Source organism: Emys orbicularis, chromosome 10, assembly GCF_028017835.1.
Source record: "Emys orbicularis isolate rEmyOrb1 chromosome 10, rEmyOrb1.hap1, whole genome shotgun sequence".
In the NCBI taxonomy this organism is placed as follows: Eukaryota; Metazoa; Chordata; order Testudines; family Emydidae; genus Emys; species Emys orbicularis.
Genome location: NC_088692.1, coordinates 8,408,808 through 8,427,065, shown reverse-complemented (window position 1 = coordinate 8,427,065; position 18,258 = coordinate 8,408,808). Strand labels below are relative to the sequence as shown.

At 47.1% G+C, this 18,258-nt stretch overlaps 1 protein-coding gene across 1 annotated transcript in view; it reads right to left on the bottom strand.

Moving 5' to 3' along the window:
- MAP2K3 (mitogen-activated protein kinase kinase 3) overlaps positions 1–16,617 on the bottom strand; it is a 50,847-nt gene extending 34,230 nt beyond the window's left edge. Inside the window, exon 1 of the mRNA XM_065412169.1 lies at positions 16,567–16,617. Within this exon, the coding sequence (XP_065268241.1) occupies positions 16,567–16,582 (16 nt within the window). The 5' untranslated portion in view covers positions 16,583–16,617. The remainder of the gene's footprint in view (positions 1–16,566) is intronic.
- Positions 16,618–18,258: the final 1,641 nt, after the last annotated feature.

Below are 18,258 nucleotides of genomic sequence, written 5' to 3'. Positions count from 1 at the left end.
AAGACCAGAAAGGTACATAAGCACAGAGGTGCTTGCCATGGAGAGTCCGAAAAGCCAGCAGCTCATTTAGATCTTGAATCCTTCCAGAGAGGGATTTTCATCTTTGCTGCAAGTTTAAAGCTGACTGGACACCTGCTGTAGCAAATGGAGCTGGGTGAAAAATAAGCAAACTTTTCCCATCTGCAGCTGTGTTCCCTGAACGCAGGTCAGAGGCATCGTGAAAACAAACACAGGTGTTCTGTCTGGCCCAGAGACCACAGTCAGGCCCTTCTTCAGAAAAAGCAATTTCCAGTCTAAGAATAAGGCAGGCAGCTGCGTGGAGCATTTAGAGGGAAGTTTCCCCCTCTGGGGTCATAACTGTGGCGTCACTGGGCTCTGTGGTTATCGCTTCTCAGCACTCCAGCTCAAACACACAGTTTACACGTCTTGGTTTGTTTATCTAACTGCTGGCTTTGCAAACGCCCCTTGGGATCCCTGAGTCCAGCTCACTCTCACAGGCATATGGGTCCTGCAGTAAAAGAAAGCTTGTCAGAAGCAACAAGTATATTTGTGCATGAAACTCCAAAGCTTCAAGGAGGTGCCACTTGTACGATCAGTTGTCTGATTCTGTTCTCACTAAGGCAACCTTCTCCAACCAGGAGAAGCTGAGAAGAAACACAAGCCGGACAGAGCTCACCACAAGTGAAAGTCTTTTAGTTAACAGTGGTACAGAGATTTTTTCCGGCTTCCAGTGACGATCTACCAAACGAATCGCTGCTACTTTTATTTGGACATAACCCCAAGTTAAGTACATCTTCAGAGGAGAAACTATATTCATTTGCACCTGGCTGCATCATCATTTCAATCCAGTGGGAGGCTTTGATTATAGATTTTATAGAGTAAAAGAATTCAAACTGGGATGCTAAACTGACAGTCCACTGAAGATGACAGACCAATGCAGCATTACATTTCTCTTTAATTTATAACGGACAATATCTTGTATAACTCCCTCCTCATTTAGACTAGTAGTTCTAGCTTAGACACTGGACTTCCTCCATTCCCATATCAAACCAACCGTGACTAAATTTCCTGTCCCCGCTATATTCCAATTAGCTTTTACACACAGATACTTTAATAGGCTCTGTCAAGTCTTGTACACTAAGCTCTATTTGGCTCTATGCATAATGGAGAAAAAAAAAGAGTTAGTTTTAATTCCTGCTTAGCCTCCAAGTTCCCCACAAACCTTTCAAGAAGGATTTCTCTACCCCCTGTTGGCTGGGTGCAGTCGGAGTTTGGAGGATTCCCATATCATTGAGGAGATAGTGGGGGTGCAGGGAAAAAAAAACAACAACAGATTATTTTGGTCCAGGTCTCCATAAGCAGCCACTGACCTTCACCTTAGGATATCGGCATCTCGATTCTCACATGCAAAGCTCTGCATTCAACAACTGCCAGGTTACGGGCATTAATCCTAACCACTGACAAGTAATGCTACCAGGTCATAACGAAAGAGGTAGGTGATCAGCTTGGCCCATGTACCCCACCAGCAACGCGGCAACAAGAATTAAGAGAACAAGTCCTCAATTCAGCAAGGTACTTAGACACGGGCTTGACTTTAAGGACAGCAGTAGTCTCATCAAAGTCAATGGCGCTGCTCACGTGCTTGAAGGTGGACACATGCTTCAATTCCTTGGTGAATCAGGGTCTAAGTGCATGTCAGTGAAAAGATACTTCAGACCTCAAACAGCACATTTCCAAATGCCAACATCACAGCCTGCGCTGCAGAGCCAGGTCACGCTAGGTTATCCTAAATAGGGGAAGAGGACAGACAGCAACGCAATTCACTGGGTCAGTGTCATGATTTTCTGCACCTATCGCTTCCGTCTCTCAAATCAATGTATTTTAATTGCAAAGAGAGTTTCCCAAAAATTGAAGTGAAAATAAGCTATAAGCTTTGCAGGTGTTTTTGTGTAAAATCCCATCTAAACAGCTATCACTCTGCTCTGTGGAAATAGCTTTTGCCAGGCAGACAGACTAGTCCCAACATGTCAGCTCATATCCTGGGTCAAGGTCTAGCAGGCTGTGAGTCAACACAGCTTTCTCGGCTGCAGCCTACAACCACTGGGAAGCCCTAGGCAGTCCCTACATGAGGCATTCTTTATTGAAGAGAAAAAAAAAAAAAAAAAAAAAAAAAAAGCCTCCCGTATGAAGGAAGCCCAGAATTAGCAGTGCCAGGGGGGTGGGGGGGGGGGCATTCTGCAGGGAGGAATGTGAAAGTGGAGTAAAGAATGGAATGTACAGAAGTCAAAGTTTTAAAGATTAAAAGGGAAAAACATGTTGGCTTTCTTCCATGCAATTGCTACAGGCAGAGCTCACTGAGGGGAAGCCACATGTAAAATCCCAAGTGGGAAAACCCACAATTACTGCACAAGAAACTCCTTGTGAAGCCAAAACTCAAGTGCAAACTTTCCTGGCGACTTGGGCTCCATATACAAAAACGGAGTCAGATGCACATGACAACTGCCTGGTTGCAGTAGGACAACCAGTGTGAGAAGGAATGTGGTGGGTGTCTAAATGAGGAATGTGTTGAGGCCAATAAAGTTTGGATTCATACAAAATTCACTTACAACTTTCTCCTACAGTAGAACCTCAGTTACGAACCCCTCGGGAATGGAGATTGTTCCTAACTCTGAACAAAATGTTATGGTTGTTCTCGCAAAAGTTTACAACTGAACATTGATTCAATACAACTTTGAAACTTTACTATGCAGAAGAAGAATGCTGCTTTTCCTTTATTTTTTAGTAGTTTACATTTAACAGTACTGCACTGGATTTGCCTTTTTTTTGGTCTCTGCTGCTGCCTGATTGTGTACTTCTCGTTCCAAATGAGGTGTGTGGTTGACTGGTCAGTTTGTAATTCTGGTGTTCGTAACACTGCGGTTCTACTGTACTTGTATTAAGATACCTTCTGCCATAACATCTTTATTCTCAAATCATCTGCCCACGTTTACAACTACTGACCCAAGACTTCAGATGCTCACAGAAGGCAGTGGCTGAGATCTATTTAGTATGTGTAGGGCCCTACCAAATTCACGGTCAGAGGATTTTTAAAATTGTAAATGTCATGATTTAAATCTGAAATTTCATGGTGCTGTGATTGTAGGGGTCCTGACCCAAAAGAGTTCGGGGCGGTCACAAGGTTATTGTAAGGGGGGTTGTGGTACTGCTGCCCTTACTTCTGTGCTGCTACCGGCAGCAGCGCTGCCTTCAGAGCTGGGCAGCTGGAAAGCGGCAGCTGCTGGCCGGGAGCCCAGATCTGAAGGCAGAGCCACCGCCAGCAGCAGCGCAGAAGTAAGGATGGCGTGGGATGGTATTGCACCCTTACTTCTGCACTGCTGCCTGCAGAACTGGGCCCTCAGTCAGGAGCCACTGCTCTCCGGCCGCCCAGCTCTGAAGGCAGCAGCACAGTAATAAAGGTGGCATGGGATGGTATTGCCACCCTTACTTCTACGCTGCTGCTGGCGGGGCGCTGCCTTCAGGTCTGGGTGCCTGGCTAACAGCCACCCAGCTCTGAATGCAGCACAGAAGTAAGGGTGGCACACTGATAGAGAGATATGCACAGTTGTTTGCTCCCCCAGGTATTAATACATACTCTGAGTAAATTACTAAATAAAAAGTGATTTTATTAAATACAGACAGTAGGATTTAAGTGGTTCAAAGTAGTAACAGACAGAACAAAGTAAGTCACAAGCAAAATAAAATAAAATGCGCAAATCTATGCCTAATCAAACTGAATACAGATAATCTCACCCTCAGAGATGCTTCAGTAAGCTTTTTCTCAGACTGGACACCTTCCAGGCCTGGGCACAATTCTTTCCCCTGGTACAGCTCTTGTTCCAGCTCAGGTGATAGCTAGGGGATTCTTCATGATGGCTTCTCCCCCTCTCTCTTCTGTTCCACCCCTTTATATATCTTTTGCATAAGGCGGGAACCCTTTGTCCCTCTGGGTTTCCACCCCCCCTCACTGGAAAAGCACCAGGTTAAAGATGGATTCCAGTTCAGGTGACATGATCACATGTCACTGCAAGACTTCATTACTCACTTGCCAGCACACACATATACAGGGAGACTCACAGGTAAACAGCCATCTGCAGACAATGGGAGTCATCAAGATTCCAAACCATCCTTAATGGCCCACACTTTACATAATTACAATAGGCCCTCAGAGTTACATTTTATATTTCTAGTTTTAGATACAAGAGTGGTACATTTATACAAATCAGATGATCATACTCAGTAGATTATAAGCTTTGTAATGATACCTTACAAGAGACCTTTTGTATGAAGCATATCCCAGTTACGTTACATTCACTTATTACCGTATTTTCTCTAAAACTATCCCAGTTACATTATATTGACTTATTATCAAGTTTTTATAAAACCATATAGACTGCACAACGTCACAGGATGGTATTGCCACCCTTACTTCTACGCTGCTGCTGGCGGGGCGCTGCCTTCAGGTCTGGGTGCCTGGCTAACAGCCACCCAGCTCTGAATGCAGCACAGAAGTAAGGGTGGCAATACCGTAACCCCCCTAAAATAACCTTGTGACCCCCCCCCTGCAGCCCCCTTTTGGGTTAGGACCTCCAATTTCAGAAATGCTGGTCTCCCCTCTGAAATTTGTATAGGACTGGGTAAAAGCATACAAAAGACCAGATTTCACCTTCCGTGATGCATTTTTCATGGCCGTGAATTTGGTAGGGCCCTAAGTATGTGATAGAAGCACCAATTGGGAAAGGGCCTGATTTTACTGCAACATGAGGGCAAAGAGACCAGTGCTATGCCTGGCCCTCAGAGGAACACCCTAGGCATTGACTTGGCAGTTCCAGTTCTCTCAGATCTAAAGTTGCCCCTCTCCACCACGCAGCATGTTGAGAGGTAAGCGGCAAACTTGCTCAAAGCCGGCTGTGGCATTCTACACCTCAATAATGCTGGAGACCATCAAGCAGTGAGAAAAGGTAATAAAGAGTTAATGAAGGGAACGTGCAGGCCAGAGACCGGTAATCTCCCTTAATAGAGCACAGTATACTCGAGTAATTAAAACATAAGTAATTAAAACACAGGGAGAAGTCATTAACCAGAATAGCAGCATGGCCCCAAGCTTTAAGAAATCCAAACACTGCCAGAGAGATAAAGCTAAACTCCAGCAGAGGCTGTTACAGTCAGGCCTGCACGGATCCCATTCACAGCACCGCCACCCACACACACAACTCATCCCCGCAGCTTGCATCCTCTTTTATAGTGTTGCTTTATTTGGTTTCTGTGAACACTGAGCTTGTCAACCAATAGGGAAGGGAGTCAACAGGAAGTGCAGGAAGGACAGCCTGCTGACAGGGTCTGATTTAAACAGGCAATGCTGGGGAGAAATGGTGGGCCAACTTTACTTCTAGCAAGGCCAGGGAGACCTAGTATGCCAGCCAATACACTTGGACATGTTAAAAAACAGTGTCATTAAGATGCAACTTTTGCTACTGGAAATGATTTTCTGGATGCAGTCAAATGGCTGTATTTGTGCCCTCTGAGGCAGCACTCACAGCTATGCATTTCTAGGACACCTTACAAAGGATCTCAAAGGGTTTCAAATATTAGTTGAGCACTAGGTAGACAAGGGATTTTATAATGACCACTTCACCCACTGCTGCAATGCAATTCGCAGCAGCACTACAGGACAGGAGCTGACCGCCACCACAGCCTGGAGGGGGAATTTAATTAGCCAGACTGTGCTTTTTCAACAGACTGCGGGGTTAGCATATTGGTCTCTTGCGGAAAGAGTCACGTCATCTTTAGTAGTAAGTAGTAAGAAACACTTTCGTTGCCTTTCATCACAGCTCCCTGCAGAAGCACAGGATGCTAGGGCAGTGGTATCGTAACGGCTCAGAAGAAATGCCCTTGATCAACACCATCTCCTGCTTGGATCCCCGCAGGTCTCCCATCCGAGTACTGCCCGAGTCTAAGCCTGCTCCGCTCGCAAGATCGGACAACCACTATGGCTGCAGGGAAGAGACCTAGCTCCAAAAGACAAAGGAGCCACTTAACCAAATGGAAGAGTTCCTCTTCAATGACAGAAGAATCACACTAGCTTTAAGATCGCAGAGAAACCCTGCATGGAAAGATGTGGATGGTAAGAGCAGATACCTACTTGACTGCACTGAGGTATGCAGATAGCCGAATGCCTGCGTAGGGGACATACGGGTGTTCTGTTCTTGAACAATTACGATCAGCAGACACAGCAAGGGAGCCCAGAGCGCATCCCTGACAGGCAGTTGCACCTGTTGCAGAATCTGCCGAAATGCATTTTCTTGACCCATGCAGGAAAACTGCTTTTTCAGCCATCCCCATTAAGTCCGTAGGAAGACTGTGTTTATACACATGCATCATGAAGGGATATTTATCGGGCCAGCTAGTCCAGACCCGCAGATATTTCCCAGACAACCCCACGGCTGACTCATGCAATTACCTGACCCAGCACATTTATGGTTTGTCAAACGTATTACGACCACCTGCCAGCTCTTGCAGCAGAACATTTCCCCCTTATAACATCACCTCCCCAGCCTTCGGTTCGTACTTTGAATTGCCATTCTGCATTATATTTACTAATCACACAAGGCCCTGACCACCTTTATAATAAACTTCAGAGACTTCCAACTGGACCAGAAGAGCCCCCAGATGTGCTACTCTGGGCTGGTCTACACACGTTTTTTGGTGCAGAAGTAGAGCTAGTTAAAGCAGTACAATCAATGAGTGGGGATTGCAGTTATACCAGTAAATAAGTGCTTATACTGGCATAGCTTATTCATAAATTGACTGGACTACAAGCACCTTTCCCTTGGGATAGCTATGCCCACACTAGGGGATTGAACTGCCTTAGCTTTATCACTATTAAAAAAAAGATCACCTCCTACCCAAAATATGTTCCAATCAGTATGAACACAGAGTGTAGACCAGGGCTCAGTATAATCACACAGAGCATTTTATCCACTCACATCTTAGCGCCCATGGAAAGGAAACTATAGGCAAAATCTCTTACAAATTCACTCCTCTACCCCAAGACTAAGATACCACGATGCTATGTTGGATCCCAATGGGGAAATACAATATTTGTAGCTCAATTCCCAGTCTTAAGAGCCCTTCACCTGCATGCCACTCACGCAGTGTCCACCTCCCCCAAAAATAAAGGAGCAGTAGCTTTTACCTGATGCTTTACCCAAATCTAGTGTCCTGGACTCAATATCAACCTGTCCCCCCACCCCGATCAGATATTCATCCTCATGATCTGCTGGTACCAAAAAGAGCTGCTGAAAAATCAAAAGTTGCGTTACTGTTTTTATATCCCTGGAAGGTGCCAAAAACCTCAAAGTCAACGTGACGAACAAGAGTACATTAGCCTTGTATACAAAAAGGACATGCATCACCAGTTGCCTTAACCTCTCTCTACTCCTAGTAGCTCCTTGGGCAAAGAGAGCCATGGCATTGCTGGAAACATACAACTGTGACATCACACTCCTGGAACTTGGCACCAGCAGCTGGACTCAGTTCTGGCAGACACTGGTGCCAAACCACAGCCTATGGTTAGCCACCTCTTCTGGGAAATTACTTGTATTGTGCACTGTGGAGGTTTACTCCTTTCCAGCATTAGAATTTTTTGGGGGGGTGAGGTAACTTTGTGGTAAGTTTTGTTTCCTCCCCATTCTGCCTTCCGTTGGTCTACACTAGACTTTTTTAAATCTGGAGTGAACATGATTGTAAAATACATCCAGTTAACTGGCAAACTTGTTAAAGCTTTAAGATATGTGGCCCGGAACAAATATTTGGGGAGCGTCTACACACTAACCTCTACAAAAGGTGTTATCAAGGCACTCAAAGGCCTAGTGTACATGAACCCTTGGAGGGAAGGAGGGAGGTTATAGTGCGTCTAACTAATTTAGTTATTTTATGCACCCCACATCGTCTTGTTTCACTCTGGAAGTTTCTACAGAGCAGGCACCAGCTGGGCAATCATCTTTATGCTGTACATCATCGACAGAGTTTCTTCTCCTTGTTTCCTGGTAGGTGGAGCCATGACGCCATCCCATCAGGGGGTGGGAGGGAGAGCGGGAAAAACGGTGTCATTTTCTCCCCATGTCTGCTGCTGCCATACCCCAGAGTAGAGACAGCACAAATCAGACAACTCCTTGAGTCTGCAGTGTTTAATTTTGGAGGTGGAAGGAATGTTTTGGATTAAGATAATTTCAAAAAACAGTCTAAACTCCATCACTGAATTCTATTAGACAGGTAGGAGGGTCCAGTGGTTAGGTCACTAACCTAGGACATGGGAGACCCAGGTTCAATTCTCTGCCCCGCCACAGACTTCCTGTGTGACCTTGGGCAAGCCACTTAGCCTCAGTTTCCCACCTGTAAAAATAGGGAAAATAGCACTTCCATACCTCATGCGGTGTTGTAAGGATAAGTATTGAGACCGACTGATGAAGTGCTATATAACAGACCTAGCTATTATTACCTGGAATCTTTAAAATCAAGATCAGGTGTCTTTCTATGTGATATGCCCTAGTTCAACCACAAGCCACTGGGCTTGATGCAGGAATGCCAGCCTGGGCAATGCAGGAGGGGAGACCAGGTGAGCTTGTGCCTTAAAACCTATGAATCAAAAATGTTTTCATATTTCTCATTTAAAAAGCATTATGAAGGCAGCCACATGCAAAGCAGCGAGACTGTACTGCATGTTTGCCTTTCTCAAGGGTTTCAAAGGGTTGTGTTTTGACATGTAGTATGACTGCACTGTTTTAGGGCTCGTCTTCACTGCTGCGGTTTTTACCATGGGTGCTATCCTGAGGTAAAAAACCACAGTGAAGACACAGTACAAGGTCAGCACTATTCCCCTGCCTGGGGTTGACCTGGGTGAGTTTACCTTGAGGAAAAAGGTAACATGCCTGGTCTTTCCTGTCTTTGCTCATGCACGTTAGTTACCCTGAGGTAAAAAATACCTTTTTAGCATTGAAGACCAGGCCTTCATGTCTAGCATGCTCCAGATGCAAAGGAAGACTGTGATGGGGAGGAAGGGGAGCTGTTTTCTGACCTGACATGGTGGGAAGAGAATAGGAGTATCTAATGGTCAGCATAACAGATTCCTTCCCCGGGGATGGCACCTTGATGCAATTGGAAGGCTCGTGCATTCCAATCACTCAGAGTTCTGCTGGCAGGAGCTTTTAACTCCTGGAAGGACCACCCAAGCCAGACAAAAAGCAGGCCACTGGTCCTCCAGAGTGGGGTTGAATGACAGGCCAACAACCTGGCCTCCTTAAAAAAAAAAGGTTCCACTCTAGAGACACAAGGCAGCCATTCCAGTAAACAGCATGATGGACAGGGACAGCACAGCCCTGTTCATGCCCTAAACAAGGTCTAAAGGCACTGGAAGGATTCAGATCCAAACAGATGCTTAAGACAGTCTTCTTACCTTCACCTGTATCACAGTCAAAATCCCGGGCTACATTTGGCCCTTATGAATATTAAGCAGAATCCAGCCAGCAAAACAGAACATCAACACGTGATTAGAAATACAGGGATGTCTAAGCAAAATATTTTACTGGCTCCAAAGGAGTTCTTCCTGTCTGTGAAATGGCAATAGACACAGTGCAACAGAGTTTCATCAGGAGGAGTGCCAAGAGAGCTTCTCTATGCCTTATAATTGTTAAATGAATAACATATATACTACATTAAAATACAATCACACTGAAAATTGGGAATGCTCCTGCTTTTTGCAGGTTCAGAACTAAAATTCCCCGTTGTGCCTCCATACTAAAGCATTCACTATATACAAGGCGACCCACTGCAAACCCTGGACCGAGACTCCAATATGAATGTCTTATTTTTTGCCTGACCTTTATTTTAACGCAACTGGGTGTTATCAGGTGCAATAACTGTAGGAACAGTATGGACTGCACATGACAGCTCAGGAATCTAAGTCCACTGAATTGCATAACCATTTAACCAAGCTGCATTCCACATGGAAGACAGTGAATAATCCACCCAAAGGGTGCAGTGCCTAAAAACGCAGGCTGGACTAGTCAATGCTAATTCACACTATTTATTTACCCACACCTGAGCAGAGCATATTGCCAGGAAAGCAGCAGTTCATTCACAGATGATTTTTCTGTATCTCCTGAAATGCAGCTGCCCTTTAATAAAAGTCTAGTTTCAATTCATGCCCCACTGCAAAGAAAAATTTGACACACTTTTTTTTTTTTATTAACCCTCTCTTTTAAAATCTAATTTTGCAGCCACAATAACCGCAATCCACACAGAGGGCCATTGCTCCAGGAAAGACAGATCCAGCAGTTCACGTAAGTGTGCATGAAAAGGGAAGTAAAAGCAGATGGGTTTGAAAAGCAGAGGCTCTCATGCATGACACCTGACATTTCTCAGTCACTCATTCCTTCCTGTCTCAGAGGAGAATCTCAGACCACAAGAGAAGAATGTGCTTTTGCTACCTTGTTACTGGTGCTACAGAAACTCCCCCAAGCGCAGTTCTCATACGGATTCTCTTCCAGATGTCCTAGTTGCATTTCTCCTCATTTCAATGCTGTAACTTTCTACCTACCTTATTGGGGGAAAGCTACCAGGACCTTTGTTTCTCAGGACACATAAAAACACCTTTTTTGCATCCCTCTCCACCTGCCTCCCCCTCCCACCCCCCGTTTTAGAACCCAAATGCCCCCTTAATTCTTTTAATTAAAGCATCTGTTTTTCAGAACAAAGAACAGCATGGACTTCAAAAACAAAGCACAGTAAAAAGCAAGCCACATTCTGAGCCTCTTATCTGTGACAGCATCCCACTTAAATCTATGGAAGGGTGAATTATACACAATTGCAAAGCTGAAGGCATAGTTACACTTTATATATAGTCCATGCAAGGTGTTTATGCTGGACAGACAGAGCCTCCCACCCATCATCATTCCATTCACAAGTGTTACATGCAACAGTTCGAAGTTACACAGCATCTAAAGAAACTGCAAACGTCGAAGACAATGCTATGAGTAAACAGAAATGACAGACTAATTTTGAAAGCTGCAATGGGATATTTGTAGCTATTCCATTTGAGAGTTACAGAGAAACGGTCCCTGTTTCATATCCTGATCAGATTAAGACCAAGAAACGGAAGCAATAGATAAGAGGAAGCTGACTCTGCCAGACTCCACGCAACGAGTTTCCCCAAACAGAAGCGAACGCTGGAAATTCAACCTACCCAATAGGACGGCCACAGTGATCTAATGCCGTGATGGTCAATGAAAGGCAGCCTGTGCAGTCTAATCAAACTAAGCCTTTCTTGCAGAGCAAACAACAGGCGAGCAGTGCTCACCCACCAATAAATTCCTGTCCTGAAGGGCTTATGTTTCAAAGGTACAAAGCAAGTCAGAGGAGAACAGAATGGTTGTGTGCAGTCACGGTAGCTCCCATGGGATGGGAGTAGAGCAGTGGTTCTCAAACTGTGGGTCGCGACCCTGTTTTAATGGGGGTCGCAAGGGTAGTCTTAAAAACTTGCTGGGGCCCAGGGCCAAAGCTGAAGCCTGATCCCCATCGCCCAGGGCCGATGCTGAAGCCCGAGGGCCTGCCCCCCCCCATCCGGGGCAGCGGGGCTCAGGCTTTGATTCCCCCTCCTGGGGCCATGTAGTAATTTTTGTTGTCAGAAGGGGGTCACCGTACAATGAAGTTTGAGAACCCCAGGAGTAGAGGTTTCCAGAGGAAGCAGTTGCTTGGTCAATTAACTGGGCAGCTGATCCGAACATAGATCGCAGCATAAGAGGAGACAAAGGAAGCAGACAAGGAAAATGCTCAGGTCAGACAAAGGGTGGTAAATGATATGGACAGAGATGGAGCTGTCAATCTCAGGCCAATATGAGAACCAGGTAATCAGTATACTTGAATGGACTCAAAAATTTAACTATACATACTAGAAAGCAACAGGTCATGCATGTGTTAGATGACGCAGAAGGGCACCCAGAAGGACATTAGCAGCAATTGTATTTCAGGCAGGCACTAGCTCCTCTCAAAAGACTAGAAAGGTCAATCCGTACAGCCAGCAGCTTTGAAATGCAGATAATTTTAAAATACCCGCTTCCCCCAGAACAAGGAGCAATGGTCTCAAGTTGCAGTGGGGGAGGTCTAGGTTGGATATTAGGAAACACTATTTCACTAGGAGGGTGGTGAAGCACTGGAATGTGTTACCTAGGGAGGTGGTGGAATCTCCTTCCTTGGAGGTTTTTAAGGCCCGGCTTGACAAAGCCCTGGCTGGGATGATTTAGTTGGGGATTGGTCCTGCTTTGAGCAGGGGGTTGGACTAGATGACCTCCTGAGGTCCCTTCCAACCCTGATATTCTATGATTCTAAGTATGGGCATGTTCTGAAGGAAGCATATTCCCTGCACTCACTATCTGCCTACAGGCAAAGAACCTTGCAAATAAGTGCATGATTCCTTGCAAATCCTTCTCCTGTATTGGGCTCATGCCCTAGTCTCATCCAGCTCCTCAGCAGAGCACAGACTCTCAGCACCATCGTCAGACAGAAAAGCTGCTAAGGAAAGAGAGAGGCTCACCTCTCCTTTCCATCAGGCCAACTCACTATTGCCTCTTTAAGCAGCATAGCTGACCTCCTTCCATCCAGGAAGCTAGTTCTAGCATATGTTCCCTTGCCTATGAGTCAGCAGCTCCATTCAGAACCATTATATCGCTGCTGATTCATACCACAGTTACACAGCAAACAGGAAACTCAAGTTCACATTCCCCCTGTTTCAGACACAATCATTTCAAACAAAGTCATATTTACGTGTTGTTCATCCACTCACATGAGCCCTGATTTCAAGTTTCCTGTGCATCATCCTGGGACAAGAAAAGTCCCCCAAAATCTAAATCCAGTTTATTCCAGTGACAAACGAGAAGCAGTAATTAAAATCTCATGCATTCCTTTCCTGCCTTCATCCTGCTGGCCATCACTAATCACAGATCTGGAGTGATCTGCCCCCTCTTACCCTTTTCATCAGAATTATCAGGAATAATTTTTCCTCTCCACCTCCACCTCCCCCCTTTCCTTTCCTCCTCAACCCACCCCAATGTAATTTCTTATTATGTCAGCTGCCTAGTTTAGGATTGTAAGTACCTCAGGGCAGAGAGCTTGTCTTCTTACTCATTGGTAAGGCACAAGGCATACCACTGGACCTATACAAATAATAATGTCCATGACACATGCTCACGTTTGTTAGCTGCACATAACAAGGACACATGGGAAAATCTGGCAAGGCCTGACAGACATGCATTCGTCAAGTCAGGCTGTGTCATAACTCAGAATCAATGTCAGATACAGCGAAAGATCAAACACAGCTCTGCTCAAAAGCCAGGAGCACTAGAGGGACAGATGTTGCATGTAAAGGAAATACACAGGAATTTTATCTCACACTACTGAAGTTACATCACAGGCTACTGCTCTGTACCTGCACCATTCTCATTCACAGAAATTTACATTCACAGGATACTGCAAAGTTTACTAAGCTGCAACAGTGATTTTCTTAAAAAAAAAAAAAAAAAAAAAAAAAAAAAAAACAGTTGCTATCATCTTTCCCAGGGGTCGGCAACGTTTGGCACGCGGCTCGCCAGGGTAAGCACCCTGGCGGGCCGGGCCAGTTTATTTACCTGCTGACGCGGCAGGTTCGGCCGATCGCGGCCCCCACTGGCCGCGGTTCGCCGTCCCGGGCCAATGGGGGCGGCGAGAAGCCACGGCCAGCACATCGCTCGCCCGCGCCGCTTCCCACCGCCCCCATTGGCCCGGGACGGCGAACCGCGGCCAGTGGGGGCCGCGATCGGCCGAACCTGCCGCGTCAGCAGGTAAATAAACTGGCCCGGCCCGCCAGGGTGCTTACCCTGGCGAGCCGCGTGCCAAACGTTGCCAACCCCTGATCTTTCCCATAGCTCTATTTAAGTAATGCAGTCATGAAGTCCCAAGAAACACAATTTTATTGCACTTTTGCCTATGCTGTTCTCCGAGTGGACATTTCCTTCAGAATTTGCAACTAAATCTTTGGGATTGAACGGTAAACTGGCCTGACTCCCCGTTTTATTTTTCTAAAAAGTACAAAATACACAAAAATAATGATTTTGCATCATGACAATGACGCAGGTCATTACTCAGATTGCATATGAAAATGCTGACCCAGCTTGGCTACAAACTGACATCAGAATGAAAGAGAGTGATAACAACTGGTGTGTGTGCACTGCAATACAAACCTTAACTTTTGACATACCAGCGTGCACTTAAAAACAACAAAATATTAGTTTTATTTCTCATACTGTCTCTAGTAGATATTTATTCAGCTGAGCAGACTGACTGTTTAACCAGTAGGTTTAGTTACTGTATTTTAGTCTAACGTTTCCAATGAAAGCCAGTCAGTCTTGCTCAGTTTTAGACTGTAACAAACGCAACACCTCAACAAAGGACAGACACAGTACACTGCCCCATTGATCCACCTATGGAAATCACTCGTCTGTTTATTCAGCCACAAACTTACTGCAGTAATTGAGCCAAAGTAGTAACGTAGTGCAGTAAAACCAAAGCACTGAGGCTTGTAATCAGCGTATTTCTCTCTATGAGCAACTTTAATCATATGCAGCTTTCTAACATCTTAGGCCACAATCCTGCAAACACTTGTGTGTGTGTGCACATAGTCCCACTGACTACTATGGAACTACTCACCTGCTTCAAGTTAAGCATCTATGTACGTCACAGCAAGATCAAGGCCTTAGATTGTAAATTCCTTGGAACAGGGAACCACTCTTTCATATTTGTTTATATAGAACCAAAATCCTGCTAGGCTCTTTACAAACAACTTGAATACAAGAGAAGATTCTATTCTACATAACTGAGGTAAAGTAAAAGAGACAACTATTGCTACCTATTAATTTCTGGCTGTAGAGCAAGTATGCAGATAACAGGTAATTTACACATGAAAGATTAGGCAACAGTCAGGTATCTTCCCAGCTTATGTAACTCTACTCAAGTAATATACAGTCCATATTTCAATGCTTGAGTCAGGACTGAGGAATATGCTTATAAAGGTTTTTTGTCTCTCTCGCTACACCCAGAAAGAGACCAATGCAAAGCCCTCCATCTGAATGCTCTGACACCATATTCAACACTTTTGAAACCGAGAGCTTCAGTAATGCCATAGCTCCTTCTCCAACCACCACTTCCAGACCCCTGGCTTTCAAACAGCGTCCAAGTTGGAATAGTAGTGGGGAAACATTTAGTCTGATCCAACTGGAATTACATGGGTTCATAGAGTTTGGACTCTCAGGCCGTCAAGCCTTTGCAGTTGCGCAGGAACGGACCAAATGGCGAACGATCGCTACGGCCGACTGGCTAAGCGTTGAAGAAGAAGAACTGGAATTGCAGAGATTTCACTCACTGTGACCAGGCTACAACTCTGGTTGTTAATACCACAAATGTTTCCCCAAGTGGCATCCCCATCCATGAGCAAATAACACCAACACTACTGTGAATCCACCTTGCATTAAAGGTCTCTTATTACGGTAGGTTCCTGTAAATCAGATTAGCAGTATCAAGACACATGCAAATCTGATCTGTCAAGCTGCTCAGTCCCCTTGTCCATGAACCAGCACTGTCACACCCACCCTCTTTCTTTGATTCATGGCTGCTCCTGTTGTGTTAATGCCATCCTCCACATACCCAGCAACAGACAGGCTGCCCCTTCCCAGTCTCAGCCAATCTCAGCCCTGTATAGAGGGTCTCCTGCAGCAGCATTCCACCTGTAGGTAGCAGATACTCTTCCCCAGCTATACTGGAGGATGGGAGGGGAAAATAACAAGTGACGTGAAAACTCAAAACATGCACCTGCCACCAGGTGCAAGTGGTTGCCTGGCCAGCCACCGTGCTGACAGAGCACACACCAAAATCTGCCCCACTGGCTGGAGAATTGTAGTCAGTCAAGGAGCTCGGGAGCAGAGTCAATCTAAACTCTAGGTAGTTACAGGGGAGAAGAATGAGGAGGTGGGCAGAAGATTTTAGGCGAACCAGGCGCACCCTGTAACCGAGGAGGAGAACCAGAGAGCATGCTGGCAGGGCAACTCTGCAATGGATGCAGATGGGGCAGTGGGAGAGAGACAGAATATACCCAGCTCGGGATGTTGGCTAGAGGTATAGAACCAGCAAGGAGGACCCCCAGCCTGTAACCCCGCACGGCAGGGGCACCTCCAGGCGCACTGGGGGGACCCCCAGCCCTTAACCCGAAGGGGGAGCACGCCGCATGGAGAGCAAAGGGACCCCGTAACTTGGAGGAGGCACCCGCAGCGCGGCGGGGCCACTCCCCGGGGAGCGCATTGAGGGGACCCCCCACTCCGTAGCCCAGAAGCGGAGCACAGCGCGGGGGGGACCCCGTTGCCCGGAGGGGGGACCCACGGGAGACCCCCCCCCCAGCCCGTAGCCCAGCGAAGAGGCTGCAGCTGGGGTGAACCCCCCGATCTTTCCTACCTCTGGGGAGGGACATGGCTGGTCTCGGGGCTGGGGCGGCGGCGCGGGCCGGTCGCTGGGCTGAGCGGAGCTAGGCGCTGGCGGAGGCCGGGGGCGCTGCGCGGGATCGGAGCATGTCCCCAGGCAGCACGAGCCCGGCTGGTGTAAGGCGAGATACTGAGTCCCGGGCTGGCGAGCCGCGCAGCTGGGCCGAGCGCAGCCAGCCACGCCCCCACAGCCGGAACTCTATCGCCATTGGGTCCTCGGAGGAAGGGGCGTGGCCATACCATAGTAGCCACGCCCTCCTGCCCCACAAGGCGCTGACCTCCAGCCCAGATGCTGAGATTTGGGGGAGAGGGGGAAATTCCACCCTTCCCCCCGGACAATGACCCACTTCCTGACCCAGGATAGTCACTCGTTCCCCTTAGGGAGGCTGGTCCACTGGGGCGAAATCAGCGATGGCCACAAAACGTGGCCGCGTCACATTAAACCATAGCCGCCCCGTGGCAAGAGTGGCCACGTTCCATTAAAAATGTGGCCAAGGACAAGTCAAAACATCGCCGGCCTGTCCGATTATTACAAACGGTGCCATGTTGCAGCAAAATGTGACTGCACCAGGTCCAAAAAGTGCTGGGCACATCACGTCCCAAACGCAGCGAAATCTTGGCAAAACGCTGCCACCAAGCATCAAAACGTAGCCGCGATGAGGCAAAACGTGGCTGAATCTTGTGAAAACGCAGACACCGTGCAGCAAAACATCACATTGCAACAAAGCATCCCTATGTTTCGTCATCAGAGTGTCATCGTATTGCTTTCCAAATGTTGCTCCGTTGCATCAAGCTGAATCACGTGGCAGTGAGATGTCATCAAATTCCATGGAACTGTCATTGCTACACCACAAATCATCACAACACAGTGACACGCCACAAACCGCCTCTGAAATATGCAGGACACCAGATTTCAGGGCAGATGCCAGTTTAGGCTTTCAGGCCGATACTTTTACCTCAAGGACTGTTGCTGGAAGAAGACAAGTTACCAGCCACAGGAAGTCTGGTATTTTCTCACTCCCGTTGCTGCTTTCTCTCCCTGATGAATCCCAATCCCACAGCCTCCCTCTCTGCTTTAAAGCCCCTCCATCACTCCTTATGCTGCTGCCTTCCCTCCCCCGTCAATCCCACCATCTCCTTCCTTTCCCCAGCCTGAAAGAGTCTCTAGGATACCATGTGCCTCTCCTTCCTCTTGTATCTGACTCTGCCACCCTTCTCCAGAGCCTGCAATTCCCTAATGGTTCGTAGTCCCTCCACACACTGCTGCCTTCTCTCATCCTGCTCCTACTGTCTCCTTCTCAAGATTCTGGCATCATGTATGGATTCAATGATCGTCCCCCATACATAGCTAGGTCGTGTTTACGCTCCATGCTTTTAAGGCAGAGGTGGGCAAACTGCGGCCCGTGGACCACATCCAGCCTGCGGGACGGACCTGCCTGGTCCTTAAGCTCCTGGCTGGGGAGGCTAGCTCCCTTCCCCCACAGCCTCAGCTCACTGTGCCGCCAGTGCTCTGGGCGGCGGGGCTGCAAGCTCCTACCGGGCAGCGTGGCTGCGAGAACCGCCAGCCTGCCCCGGTGCTCTAGACTGTGCAGCGGTGTGGCTGGCTACAGCCGGGTGGCGCGGCTGCCAGCCCTGGTGCTCTGAGCGGCATAATAAGGTGGTGAGG